Source organism: Nematostella vectensis, chromosome 1, assembly GCF_932526225.1.
Source record: "Nematostella vectensis chromosome 1, jaNemVect1.1, whole genome shotgun sequence".
NCBI classification, from domain to species: Eukaryota; Metazoa; Cnidaria; class Anthozoa; order Actiniaria; family Edwardsiidae; genus Nematostella; species Nematostella vectensis.
The window spans coordinates 20620644-20636044 of NC_064034.1; the positions used below are offsets into that span (position 1 = coordinate 20620644).

Sequence of the window (15401 nt, forward strand, 5' to 3'; positions counted from 1 at the left end):
TACGCAATTTTTTATAGTGCTAAAGTATTGAATTAAATTGTACGTTTGTATCTAATAAGCGATTGAGAAAAAGCCTATGTGTAATGGAAGAAAATTATTGTCACGAACGGTCTTCAAATAGTAGCTGTCACACGAGAGATTTTGTCACGAGTGGTTGTCACCAGTGGTTGTCACGAGTGGTTGTCACGAGTTGTTGTCACCAGTGGTTTTGTCACGAGTGGTTGTCACCAGTGGTTGTCACCAGTGGTTGTCACCAGTGGTTGTCACCAGTGGTTGTCACGAGTGGTTGTCACGAGTGGTTGTCACCAGTGGTTGTCACCAGTGGTTGTCACCAGTGGTTGTCACCAGTGGTTGTCACCAGTGGTTGTCACCAGTGGTTGTCACCAGTGGTTGTCACGAGTGGTTGTCACCAGTGGTTTTGTCACCAGTGGTTGTCACGAGTGGTTGTCACCAGTTGTTGTCACCAGTGGTAAAAAACGTTTTGAGTCTAGTAGGATAGAAGGGCAAATGCCCATCAGCCATTGTTTTGTTAAAGACCCCTTTTCAATAAATACCAATTGGATGTATGTGAAATGTGCTTTTTATTTAATAAAATCTAAAAATTCAATCAATGTTACATTCTTAAAATTCTACATTTTATATATTCTACATAGAGAAAATATAAAACCGAGGGCTTATACTATTACTTTGTTTTAAAGTCAAAGTTCTATCTCAAGGAATTCATGAATTTGCTATGTTCTTCCCCTCTCACCAACAAGGTTTCCCCTGCGATCTTCGGTCCTTGCTTCTCCTACAAAGACAAACAAAAACTGTTTAAAAAACCTTCTTGCTACCGTAAAAAAAACGTCCTGACCGCCACTAACCATAAACATGGATGTTCGCTCGTAGTTCATTTCACCGCAGTTCCTAGAAAAGAAAGAGTTAGAGTCATTGTCAATGTTTTTTTTTCTGGATTACTCTATTCTTTCAAATGCAAAAAAGAGTTTCTGCTGTTTTGTGAGAAACGGGCCCAATCCGCAACTTTCTTGGCTAGGCACCTTCTATACCACCAACGCAGTTATACAAAAATAATGAGTATGACAACATTTTAGTCTGGAAATTCTGAAAAATTTGGAAGGGCCAGGCTGTGTGGTAAAATTGGACATTTTTAGAAAATAGAGGGAAGTCTGCGATATGCAAAGCCTTGGGCACACGCCTTTCTTTTCATGTAAAGTTTTAAAAACAAATGCAAGCAAATAAACATAAACAAACGTCAAGGCTTATTTGCACGTATTTTCATGTTGATCGTCGTCTAACAGTGCTACTCGTACTTGCAAGTTAGCTTTGGCATCCGAGCCCCATAACTGATGGTTCTCTGCTTGCAGTTCTTGCAGGAGAAGAAACGTTTTGGAGCTTTGGTCTGCTTCAGAGGATGGTTCTCTTTGAAGCAGATGTCAGAAGCACTTTCAGCTACGTAATCACACTAAAGAACAAACAAATTTAGATGGATGTATAAGCGAGGGTAGAAAGTAACCAGACAGACAAATAAGATGCTGACAAGAAAAAATGGCCAAGTAGGACAAATTTGTGATTCAGGAGATAATGGACTGGCTCAAAAATAACAAGCTGATAACGCGGTATAACTTAAGGTAAAAATCGTTGCCAATTTCTCAGTTAGACTGTGGCTTTTTGCCATAAAAGGGGTAATTGGGAAAGAGCTGTCTTATTTAAATTACCACCTCTACCTTCTTGCAACAGTAGACTTTGACAATAATCTCTTTGATAGACTTGAGCTTGTCTTCCAACTGTTCTTTCTTCTCCAGTGAGCTGAAGTACTGTTCCTGCCTCTCTGCTTGTGCCTGATGGGTACCAATAATCACCTCACATTGACAAAAGGCATAAGATGCTTCAAACATAATTGAAATGAATATCAATAACCAATAACCAATAAGCAATCGGGTTGGCAAGATGAAGGGGGGAGGGAGCGGAGCAGCTAGGAAAGATCACTACCCAGAATATATGGGTTTTGCTTCAGCCCTAAATGAGCATAAACACCCATGCATACCAACAACCCCGTAACTACACTAGACATGGAACAAGACGCACCATGCATACCAACAACCCCCTAACTACACTAGACATGGAACAAGACGCACCATGCATACCAACACCCCCCTAACTACACTAGACATGGAACAAGACGCACCATGCATACCAACAACACGCTAACTACACTAGACATGGAACAAGACGCACCATACATACCAACAACCCCCTAACTGCACTACACATGGAACAAGACGCACCATGCATACCAACAACCCCCTAACTACACTAGACATGGAACAAGACGCACCATGCATACCAACAACCCCCTAACTACACTACACATGGAACAAGACGCACCATGCATACCAACAACCGCCTAACTACACTAGACATGGAACAAGACGCACCATGCATACCAACAACACGCTAACTACACTAGACATGGAACAAGACGCACCATGCATACCAACAACCCCCTAACTACACTACACATGGAACAAGACGCACCATGCATACCAACAACCCCCTAACTACACTAGACATGGAACAAGACGTACCATGCATACCAACAACCCCCTAACTACACTACACATGGAACAAGACGCACCATGCATACCAACAACCCCCTAACTACACTACACATGGAACGAGACGCACCATGCATACCAACAACCGCCTAACTACACTAGACATGGAACAAGACGCACCATGCATACCAACAACCCCCTAACTACACTACACATGGAACAAGACGCACCATGCATACCAACAACCGCCTAACTACACTAGACATGGAACAAGACGCACCATGCATACCAACAACACGCTAACTACACTAGACATGGAACAAGACGCACCATACATACCAACAACCCCCTAACTGCACTACACATGGAACAAGACGCACCATGCATACCAACAACCCCCTAACTACACTAGACATGGAACAAGACGCACCATGCATACCAACAACCCCCTAACTACACTAGACATGGAACAAGACGCACCATGCATACCAACAACCCCCTAACTACACTAGACATGGAACAAGACGCACCATGCATACCAACAACCCCCAAACTACACTAGACATGGAACAAGACGCACCATGCATACCAACAACCCCCTAACTACACTAGACATGGAACAAGACGCACCATGCATACCAACAACCGCCTAATTACACTAGACATGGAACAAAACGCACCATGCATACCAACAACCCCCTAACTACACTAGACATGGAACAAGACGCACCATACATACCAACAACCCCCAAACTACACTACACATGGAACAAGACGCACCATGCATACCAACAACCCCCTAACTACACTAGACATGGAACAAGACGCACCATGCATACCAACAACCCCCTAACTACACTAGACATGGAACAAGACGCACCATGCATACCAACAACCCCCTAACTACACTACACATGGAACAAGACGCACCATGCATACCAACACCCCCCTAACTACACTAGACATGGAACAAGACGCACCATGCATACCAACAACACGCTAACTACACTAGACATGGAACAAGACGCACCATACATACCAACAACCCCCTAACTGCACTACACATGGAACAAGACGCACCATGCATACCAACAACATCCTAACTACACTAGACATGGAACAAGACGCACCATGCATACCAACAACCCCCAAACTACACTACACATGGAACAAGACGCACCATGCATACCAACAACATCCTAACTACACTAGACATGGAACAAGACGCACCATGCATACCAACAACCCCCAAACTACACTACACATGGAACAAGACGCACCATGCATACCAACAACCCCCTAACTACACTAGACATGGAACAAGACGCACCATGCATACCAACAACCCCCAAACTACACTACACATGGAACAAGACGCACCATGCATACCAACAACCCCCTAACTACACTAGACATGGAACAAGACGCACCATGCATACCAACAACCCCCTAACTACACTAGACATGGAACAAGACGCACCATGCATACCAACAACCCCCTAACTACACTACACATGGAACAAGACGCACCATGCATACCAACAACCCCCAAACTACACTAGACATGGAACAAGACGCACCATGCATACCAACAACCGCCTAATTACACTAGACATGGAACAAAACGCACCATACATACCAACAACCCCCTAACTACACTACACATGGAACGAGACGCACCATGCATACCAACAACCCCGTAACTACACTACACATGGAACAAGACGCACCATGCATACCAACAACCCCCTAACTACACTAGACATGGAATAAGACGCACCATGCATACCAACAACCCCCTAACTACACTAGACATGGAACAAGACGCACCTCTTCCACTTGTCCCACATGAAGTGATCTTGCGCACAACAACCTCTTGCCCTCAGCTGAATTCAAGTCAATCCCGCTAAACTCAGGTCCAAGAAGTCGCCGTCTTTTAGGGGTGTTTTCACCGATGTCGGATTCACCATCTGGAATATAATATCATAAAGGCCTGTTCAAAACAGTAACAGCATTGCGTGGGAAAACAGCCAGTTAGCATTGCAAACAGGGTGTGAGTAACATGTGTAGAAATAAGCGCTCTCTCGATGACCTCAAAAATTTTAATTTAACTTAAAAGCACCAAGGGCGGGAAAACCAGCATTTATGGTAGACCTATTTATGCGATTTCCTTATTTTGCTGTTTGCTAGCTTTCTTGGAAGGTTTATCTGAGCGCCGAGGTATCGCATGTCTCATTGCGATCGCAATTATTTGTTAAATGCTGTCCTCTACTTCCCCCCCTGCAGCAAATACCTGATTGGTCCTTGTCAACTCGCTTTCCTACTGTTTGGATTGCTGATGGTGAACGTTTTTTCCTTACAGCATTGGGATCCTCTTTTTCAATCGGTCCTTTCTGTTTTACAACCGACAGGGCACGGAGCTGAAAGAGTAACAAAGCACTGTTAGCTTCCATGGGTATCTCACGGAAACATGCATACGTTATTCTCAGGGTGTAGAGCTTGGTGATAAAGGTAACGCAAAACAGAGTTTTTTCCCCGCGATATACCCCTTGTGCGAAAAGTATGTGTAGCATGATTTAGCCTCAGTGGGCCTCATTTTACAGTGAATGAGGGGACTTGTTTCTGGAAGACGGACGGCAATTAGAAATTCCTTTTTTGTTAAGTTTTGCTCTCAACTCAATGGAGGTGGACGTACGCGCTCGGGTTTAAACAAGACACCAGCACTATCTATGTGGGAACGTAAAAACACAAAACTAATCTATTTCCACCTCTATTTCCACCCCTAACCTGTAACATCAACTCAGCAAATGTTGGTCTCCCTTTATACCTTGGCAGACGAAGTCGTTTTCGGTGGTGGAGTTGGTGCATCAAACACGATGTCTAGCCCTGGGTAAATGCCTCGCCCCAGCTTTGGTTCACTGCTTGTTGTCGCTGGCCTTTTTGAGTTATTCACTTCCTTGTGATGGTTTCGTAGCAGCTGGGATGCAGACGCTGCAGGGGTCTTCTCCTCTTTGGGCTTTCCTGTTTGAAAACACGGGCTAAGGTTAGGGCTAGTGCTACGGTTAGGTAGGACTTAGATGATGGCTGGTTTATAAAGATTCGCTTGTGTAAGCGAATTACAATTTGTTTTTTCTTACAAATGAAACTAGTTGCGAATAAGGTTGTGACATACTTTCTTCCTCGTCCTTGTGCAAATGCTTGATCAGGTTTCGAGTTCCTGGAGTTGGTAGTGCTAAAAGATCACGCCTGACCAAAAACAACAACACCGAGTGTAATTAATGTTTCAAGTTGAATTGCCATTCAAACAGAAAAGCTGCACCATAACATCGTAGATCACTCACAAGAAATCAGAAGCAGCTTCACTTTGCTTGGGCTTCGCTGTCTTCGTCTTCTTGATGGAGGTATCTAAACATTACAAAAATACTCTTTAGAAGGCTTTCAATGACGACGAAGTGTGGGCGCATGTGCAGAGACCCACGTTGGCACTGTATGGAGTTGCTGGAGAGTTGGAAAATGAACCTCTGTTTATTTCTGGATAGGAAATGGCACTACTGAGGTATAAGGTGTTAAAATAAGTCTAAAATATATGTGATATAACGAATGGTGTGAAAAGTACGTAGTACCGTAGTGTCAGAAAACGGGTTAGCTTTTTTGCCAAAGTTGTGCAAACTTTAAACCGTTTCATCGCCTTTTCATACTATTTTCTCCAAATGTTTCCCACTATACTGATGTAAAAATATGTATAAAAAGCAGCAGTTTTATGCCATATTTTATCAGTCATTTCAGTTTTCGGCGTTTTCACACAACAAGCCCAAGTAATGGGAAACTAAATCTATTTAGTTATCATACCTTGTTCAGAATCTCCAGCAATACCTAGACTTTTCAGAGACACGTTTTTGCTTTTCTGTGGCGCAGGTGCTCCTAGTGTTAACGTTTTTCCCTGATACATGAATGATGAGGAGGACATGTTCTTCTGAAGCTTGTTCATTAGGGCACCTTTGTTGGGAGCGCCATAGCTACATAAAAGTTGAAGCAATGATTAGATATATGCTGTATTATTTGCTTTTTCGTAAACGTTCAAGTAGCCGATACACGTTGTTAGTGCAAACGGCGAATGGCATTTCGGAAAGGAGCTTATAAATAAGCTGTCAGAGCTATACATCAATGGCCTTAGATTTTCGTTTGATTTGATGTCCTGCATTCAGTTAAAAAACACGAGACGCATGGTACCAGGGAAATGCCGCTTGCACTGACAAAGTTTTTGAAAAAAGGTTCTGATGCTAACAGGATTGGCAATTTGTCTGCCCTTTGGCTAGGAAATTGAAACAGTTAAATAGAGGGAAAAATCAAGTAAAAAACTTTTAATTAAGGCAAAGTTTTTTAAAATTAGTGTATACGAAGGAGAATACACACATTGTGCTGCCTGAGAGCTAGATGGATTACAGCATAGGCTAAGTTCAAACGTCGTATTATCAATAAAAATGAAGACAACCGACTGTTATAATATTATTTGTTTTGGGCCCCCTGTGGCCCCTTATTTATCTTATGGGCCCCCCCGAGGATGGGGCTCCTCGTTGTCTTATGTTGTAGTTTTTTCACTCGGTAGATTTGATTTTGTAGAGCTTTATTGTAAAAGAAACAACCGAATATTGAAGTAAACACCTTTTATTACATGGTGTCAGAAGTGGTTAACCACTGGAGAATATTAATTGTTAAAGAAAAGTCGACAAAACAAGGAAACGATGCCCGAAAGTGGGGAAATGTATCATCGAGCTCCGGGACCTTTGGTGTTGGATGCGAATGCATCAGAAAATTGGAGAAAGTTCCTAATGCAGTTCGAAATTTACTTGGTTGCAAAAGGAAAGGACGACAAGGGAGATAAGTTAAAAGTTAATTTGTTACTTAACTGTGCTGGACCGAGTGCAATTGAAGAGTATAGCCACTTTGTGTATACTGCAGGCGAGAGTAATGAATCTTATGGTGATGTGTGCCGAAAGTTCCATGAACTTTGTCGAGGAGCTAAGAATGTCATTTATGAGCGACTGCTCTTCAATCTTAGAAACCAAAAGGAGGGTGAACGAATTGACAACTTTGTTAGTGAGCTAAAACGGCTTTCATTAAACTGTGACTTTGGAGCACTTAGAGATTCATTGATACGAGACCGTATTGTGGGGGGAGTAACCAGCGATGAATTGCGAGGGGAGTTGTTGAAAAAGCCAGACCTTACCCTACAAACCGCGCATGATTACTGCAGAACTTATTAGGCGACTGAGCTGCAGAAGTATAAGTTTGTTCCACAGACAGTAGTCCCAAGTAAAACAGTGTCTGTACAACCAGTCCAAGTTAAGAAAGAACAGCCGTCTTGTAAGTTCTGTGGATATCGCCATTCATTTGCACACCCAACACGATGCCCAGCCTTTAAAAGGAATTGCAAGATTTGTAGCAAAACAGGCCATTTTGCAAAGATGTGTAAAAACAAACAGAAAAAAGATCCAGAAGTGCATGTGGTGGAACAGGAGTATGACTCAAGTGACAGCAACGAAACCCACACATACTTTGGATCCATTGAAGTCGGAAGCGTGTTACAGAACCAGCAACCCAAAAAGAGCCTGATAAAAGTCATGATAGCAGGAAAAGAGGTCAAACTGAAAGCAGACACGGGTGCGGAGGCTACTGTCATCCCCTACAACTTGTACAAGAGCATCACCAACAAGCCGTTGAAACGTGTACACCAGCCTTTGAAGGGCTGGCTTGCGACTAAGCCCATCTACCCTAAAGGATGTGTCCGCCTTCCAACACAGTACAAAGATCGAAAGATAGATCTGTTATATCTTGTAGTTGATGGAGAGTTCACCCCACTACTAAGTTGTGAGGCTTGCCTTGATCTTGAAGTCCTACAGTTCATGGATCTCACATTGCTAGATTCACCATCAGCACAAACATCAAACATCGACTTGTCCAGAGAACAAAGCAAAAGTACCACAACCCTCACAAGTGACCCTGTTCTGAAAGATTACCTTGATTGCTTCAGTAACAAACCAGGAATGTTACCCAACAAAGTACACCTAGAGGTAGACTCTGCAGTAACTCCAGTTATACACGCACCCAGAAAGATCCCAGTATCCATGTTAGACCCAACTCAACAGAAGCTGAGAGAGATGGAAGAAGATGGGATCATTGTTAAAGAAGAAGAACATACCCCTTGGGTCTCTTCGATGTTAGTAATCGATAAACGAAAAGACAAAGAAAAGAAAAGCCCACCAACCAAAGACAACATCAGAATATGTATAGACCCACGTGACCTCAATAGAGCCCTCAAGAGACCCCATTATCCGATGGCCACAGTGGAACAGGTTGCCAACAAACTCACCGGTGCTGAAATATTCTCAACGTTGGATGCATGCAGCGGTTTTTGGCAACTACCAGTAGACGAAGAAAGCTCGAAGCTCCTGACTTTCAATACCCCCTGGGGTCGATACAGATTCCTGCGGCTCCCATTCGGCATAAGTTCCGCGCCCGAGATTTACCAACGAGAGATGGACCGACTCTTCGCAGGAGTACCAGTAGAAATAATCGTTGACGACTTTTTGATACATGGTGGAAATCAATGTGAGCTAGATCACAAGATGATTGCAGTATTGAAGAGGAGCCGTGAGATAGGTCTAAAGTTCAATCCACGTAAAGCCAAACTTCGAGTTCCTGAAGTCAGCTACGTTGGACACCTATTTACTGCAGACGGTTTAAAGCCTGATCCTGAAAAGGTAAGAGCTATCAACGAGATGCCTGCCCCGACCGATAAAGATGGCATACTACGTTTCCTAGGAACTGTAAACTATCTGGATAAATTTATTGAACATAAAGCTGATCTCCAGGGCCCTATCTCGCAGCTAACAAGGAATGATACCGCATTCGTATGGGAGACACCTCAACAGCATGCATTTGACAAGCTCAAAGCAGTCATTACCTCAGCGCCAGTTTTAGCCTATTTTGACAACACCAAAGAGACAGTGCTTAATGTTGATGCAAGTGGCACGGGATTAGGTGCTGTGATTCTGCAGGACGAAAGACCTGTAGCATTTGGCTCAAAAACACTATCACCTGCTGAGACAAGGTATGCCAACATCGAGCGAGAGCTTCTGGCAATTGTCTGGGGAACTGAAAAGTTCCATACTTATGTTTATGGACGTCGTGTTGTAGTTGAAACCGACCACAAACCACTAGAAGCCATCTTCAAAAAGCCCTTGAATGAAGCACCACCGAGATTGCAGAGGATGTTGTTAAAGCTGACAAAGTATGACCTTGATGTTCGTTATGTGCCAGGAAAGAAACAATTCATCTCAGATTGCTTAAGCAGAGCCCCAGTTAGTGACACTAAACCAGTTAGTGAACCAGAAGAGATGATTGGAATCAACTTAATTGACAGTCTTGGTGTAGATTCAAGCACTTTGCAAAAATTCAAGGAAGCATCAAACTGCGATGTTACCTCTCAAGTGGTCATGGAATATGTCGTTAAAGGTTGGCCAGCAGAAAAACATCAACTTGATGAGCTAGCGAGAGAATACTGGAGTTTTAGAGAGGAACTTAGCGTAGAAGATGGTTTGTTATTCAAAGCAGACAGAATCATTGTCCCGAGATCGTTGAGGGCAGAGGTGCTAGAAGAAATTCATGGCGCACACATGGGTGAGAACAAAAGTCTCAGTTTTGCAAGAGAATATGTTTTCTGGCCCTCAATGACTGCACAGATCAAAGACAAGATTAGTTCCTGCTCCATATGTAATGCCTTCCGAAACCAACAGCCAAGAGAGACCCTACTACCACGTGAGGTTCCTGGATTGCCTTGGCAAGTGATCAGTACTGACATCTTTGAATATGCCGGACATTCCTATTTGCTTGTTACCGATTTGTATTCAAAGTACTTTGAGATTGAGTTGTTACGCCAAACCACTGCTAATTGTGTTATCAATAACTTAAAGAAGATTTTTGCAAGGTTTGGGATCCCGGTGGAAGTTCTGAGCGACAATGGCTCCCAGTACAGTAACACTAGAAACCTTTTTAATAGTTCACATGAGTTCAAAAAGTTTGCAGATGAGTGGGGTTTCCGTCACACCACAAGCTCTCCAGAGTATCCACAATCAAATGGAGCTGCCGAGAAAGCAGTTCAGACCGCAAAACGGATTTTAAAGAAAGCGGCTGCTGACAACAAAGATCCTTTTGAAGGATTACTCAAATACAGGAATACACCCTTTGATGACTTAGGTGTGTCTCCAGCTCAGCTGCTAATGAGTAGGAGAACACGTGCCCAACTACCGACTCATCGACGTTTGCTACTGCCTCAGCCTGTTGACCCAAATCAAGTTGTGAAGACATTGAAACATCGTCAGAGTGTTTCAAAAAAGTATTATGATAGTCATAGTCATGATCTCCCTCCTTTACAAGTTGGAGATAAGGTGCGTATCCGTCCAAACCGGGAGGCTGAGTGGAGGAAAGCAGAAGTATTGCCCCGATCGTACTTATTAGGAGATGAGCGTGGGCGTGTCTTCAGGAGAAATCGACGACAAATCATTTCAACACCTAATGATCAATCGATGAGCACAAGTCCTTTTGTTATACCAGCCATTCCTCAACTACCACCAGAAAGTACCAACAACCCCACACAGTTAAGCAATAATGTGACAGCATCGCCTACACCACCAAAGTCTTCTGAGAGGCAACACGAGACGACACCGATGAGCACAGCATCTGGCAGGGTTATCAAAAAACCACAAAGACTTATTGAACATTGTTAAGAACATTTATTGAACACTTAACCTAACACTTTGTTGAGAAGGGAGATGTTATAATATTATTTGTTTTGGGCCCCCTGTGGCCCCTTATTTATCTTATGGGCCCCCCCGAGGATGGGGCTCCTCGTTGTCTTATGTTGTAGTTTTTTCACTCGGTAGATTTGATTTTGTAGAGCTTTATTGTAAAAGAAACAACCGAATATTGAAGTAAACACCTTTTATTACACCGACTTGATTCTTGTGCTGCTTTCAGGCAGCACAATTCGTTGGCAGCCATAATTAATTAATGATTATCAAGATGATGATAATGAAAACGGTGGTGGTGTTGATGCTGATGAAGTAGATGGTGATGGTGTTAACGATGTAGGCATTGCTGTTTACGAGGTCGCAGATAATAAATGACTGGTATTGATATTGATGATGAAGGTGATAATGATGGTGATAGGAATGACTAGGATGACAAAGACAAATAATATTATAAAATATTGATGATGTTACTGGTAATCATGGCAGTGATGTTGTTGGTTATTGATGTTGCCCAAAAGGTAAGGTGTAAATAGTGATCATGATTATATGTATTACTGCCATTATTCAGTTGTCATGGCAGATATAATTGCCATGGTGACCACTATCCCCACTCACCCTGACTGGAACTCCATTCTGTTGGACTTAATCTTCTTGTAGGCAGCGTTAACATGGTATTCACAGAAGTCTCCATATTCTCTGTTCAGATTAAAAGAGATTACCTATAAAATACTATACTATGTGTAATATTGACGTTTTCCAATAGAATCAAAAAGCCCAAACTGTCGCGATCTCGTACCAGAGAACATACAGTAAAACTCACATAAACTGGAATAGTTTGGGCCATTATATTTGAAATCGCTTTTATGCAAGGTAATGTTATACGAATCACAAATGGTAGTAGAAAATCAGTTAAAATCATAGGTGAGTCTTGTTTTGGACTTACTTTGCATTTTGATAAGACTGGCTCGAGTTATAAAACTATGTAAATAGATTAAATTCCCATCATGCGAATTTCGAATTGCAGTATGATCGCCCCAGAGTACTGTCGCCCCAACACAGCATTAACAACCATTAATATTCTGCACAACAACATAATTGGTTTTAACATATAACAAAATCATCATCAATGTGACTTCCTTGTTGCACTTCTAACCACCTACAGCACAGGTTAGAAACAATATTGTTTTCAAATATTGCTTTCCAAAATGGGCAGTAACTGTTTGATAAACCATACCTATTCACAATACTTGTACAGGGTTTCTCTTTACGCGTTATTCCCTTACAGTGACCTAAATCCTTCGAAATGCCCATTAACATCAGCTTCTTGGGATTGTCCAGACTCAGAGCAACATCTTGAGAATTTTTCTAAGGGAACATAATAACAAATCAAATACACAATACAACCAAAGATGTAAACCAGGAAACTACTAAAGTTACCTCTTTAGCTGGCATGATGTTAGCATTCAACAAAGCAATAACACTCCCCTCTATCGTCTTCCAGTGTTGCTTGTAAACTTCGCCAAATAGGAAAAGTGCAACAGTGTTATTAGCAGTGGTCAGGCCAAGATCGGACAGCTTCCAAATACCATAAGTATTGCCCTGTAATTTGGCCACAGTATTAATTATAACAAGACACTAAAGGGTTTTTTCACGCTGATACAATGTACCAGGGAACACTGTTTTTTTTGCTGGCCTAAAACCCCTGGGCGCATGAGGCAAAAATCATGTGCTAACTTTGTCAGTCAACGAACAGATATGAGACACTAGTCTAAAGAAATTAATCCCCAGTAGAAACCTCCGGTTCCTTTCCTTCTTACCCAGTAGTAGCAAGAACCTATCACAATAAATACATTTTATTTCATATTACTTTCAATGCTTATAAGCTGGCATCCCTGTTTTCAGTGTACACTGCTAAATGGATTTCACGATTGAGTGATAATTGATTGGTTGACGGAGTGACTGATTGATTATCTAGATTTTTCTCAACTTACATTACTGCTAGTCCTTGGGGGGAGTTTTGATGCCAGAGCACCGATAGTCACCCAGTCAATGTCCTTCTCTTTTCCTTTTGAAAGTTTGCTCTCTATTTGGGATATGGGGACAATTTTCCGACCTTCCATTCTCTGAGCCATCACAGTAGAGGAGATCAGAGGGTTTCTAAAAGCAATATCATCAACAGTAACATATAAAAAGAGCTCTGTATTCTTTTAACCACTCAACTGTATCACAGAAAAATGACAACAAATCATTTTGGTACCTTGCATATACCCCCCCCCCAAGGTTTCTTTTCTTTCTGAAGTTCTGGAATTTCCCACTTACCAACTGTGACAAATGCACTCATAATTCAGTATGCGCAAACTAACTTTTCTGCAAACAATTTGGTGTTTCTTTTTGGCCCATAACCTGGATTTTGAGTGGAAAGGTCTGTTTTTAGCAGAGTTTCTAGTTAAGATTAATTGAAATCCATAGAACCATGTTTAGCTTACAAGCCTGTTTTAGTACTTACATTATCCTCAACCCAGAAAATCGTTCTTTAGTGACATCTTTATCATCATGTTCAGGAAGCTGTCTCTGCTGCTTTGGTAGGTAATTTTGTGCCTTTGGCTGTATCAATTTAGCTTTCTTTGGTTCTGCTTTACTTTTGGCAGATGCCTTTGTTCCGCTCTGCTGTAATGGAGTGCTGGAACGGGCGACTCTTGTCTTTTCACCAAAAAATGCTAATGCTTCCATAGGTTCTGATGTTTTCTGTTTACAATGCTCTGTCATTGTTAATGTAGGACTTCTCTTCTGTGTATTTTTTGACTCATGGCTGATGCTTTTCGAGTTGATAACTTCATTTTGTTTCCTGATGGCAGGTTCTAGTGATGTGTCAAGGGTTTTTATTTATACCATGCACAATAAAGTAATCTAAGCAAATTAAACAATAAATATATAAATCAATAATAATGTTTGTCTATTACTGGTGAGGGCTGGTAATTATTTCAGAATTTTAACTAGCAGTTGGAATTACGCAAGGATACGATCTAATTTCTGTGTTTCATTATGTGTTTTTTCTTTCAAGGCTTCCTCCAGCTGCTTGATTTTTTCTGCCATCAGCTGCATTTGCTCTGTTAAAACACGAGAGATGTCAAAGGGCGGTTAAAGCAGTGGTTTGATGCTGCCGGAATATTTTTTTTATTTGAAGAAGATATGATTTCCCTAGAGGATTTCATTGGTTTTGATACGTGGATTTTCGACATTTGGATCAATGTTAACATTTGATTAGCTTATTGACTCATAAAAGTCTATTTGTTGAATAGATATACTGAACAACAATTGCACTACCACCTAGCTTGCACGTAAATAGAGGGCAGAAGGTTGTGGCGGAAGGGAGGGCAACTCCTTAACTATCCCCCTTCCCCAGCCACCCACAGTAGAGTACCAGCAATGGTGTACCCCACCATGAACTGTGAACTCACAATGGTTTAACAAGTAGCAATGACAGCCATATCTATTTATCTATTGACTAAGACAATAAAGTGCTAACACGTCTTACGCGACAAGTTTTATACCTGTCATATCTACATTACTGTCTTTCGGACTAGTACTAGAATCAGAGCAGTTTGAATCTCGCCCCGTGTTATTTGTACTGATTTGAGGTTCGTTTACAGCAGGATCGCTACTACTCGAAGCATCTAGCATCCCCTCATCATCATCGTCATTGTCTAGCAGAGCAGCTAAGATATCAAGATCGTCCTCGCCTGAAAACAAATGGGGAAAAGCAAAAATATTTTATGCTGGTTAGTTTTTAGACTGTGATTATCACATTATTTAGCATTTCAGAATCCAATTCATACAACGGTAACTTTATGATTTCATCAATAGCGTACCCACCTTCCATTTCAGTATAAATATGAACTTTTCACGGAGTTTAGGGTTAAGAAAATAAAATATTTTCTTTGTTGATTTGCCTGAATCAAATCTGATTTTCCCGCGCTTAGAGGGAAGCCCGCTGGCCGATCATTCAGGCGCATAAATGATTTCATTGTGTTACCAC

General features: G+C 41.8%; 1 protein-coding gene across 2 annotated transcripts; it reads right to left on the reverse strand.

Moving 5' to 3' along the window:
- Positions 1-562: 562 nt before the first annotated feature.
- LOC5503935 (protein MCM10 homolog) lies at positions 563-15365 on the reverse strand. 2 transcript variants are annotated; one of them, XM_048720399.1, is made up of 19 exons: positions 15239-15365; positions 14917-15105; positions 14386-14472; positions 14018-14223; positions 13872-13963; positions 13357-13522; positions 12803-12964; positions 12600-12730; positions 11981-12061; positions 6405-6571; positions 5897-5960; positions 5728-5801; positions 5383-5576; positions 4849-4975; positions 4386-4525; positions 1725-1838; positions 1311-1462; positions 864-906; positions 563-790 (listed from the first exon to the last, which is right to left on the reverse strand). In XM_048720399.1, exons 1-19 carry the CDS (start codon positions 15243-15245, stop codon positions 707-709), a joined length of 2280 nt encoding a protein of 759 aa, XP_048576356.1. In that variant the 5' UTR covers positions 15246-15365; the 3' UTR covers positions 563-706. The 2 variants fall into 2 exon arrangements, with proteins under 2 accessions (XP_048576356.1, XP_048576355.1); XM_048720398.1 differs by having other exon boundaries at positions 13872-14223.
- Positions 15366-15401: the final 36 nt, after the last annotated feature.

What these genes read in the sequence shown, in the direction of transcription:
- LOC5503935 (XM_048720398.1), bottom strand. An exon ending in ACATCATGCCAGCTAAAGAG is followed by an intron (nt 12,731 to 12,802) that starts GTAACTTTAGTA and finishes ATGTTCCCTTAG; the next exon opens with AAAAATTCTCAAGATGTTGC. An exon ending in TGTACAAGTATTGTGAATAG is followed by an intron (nt 12,062 to 12,599) that starts GTATGGTTTATC and finishes TAATCTGAACAG; the next exon opens with AGAATATGGAGACTTCTGTG.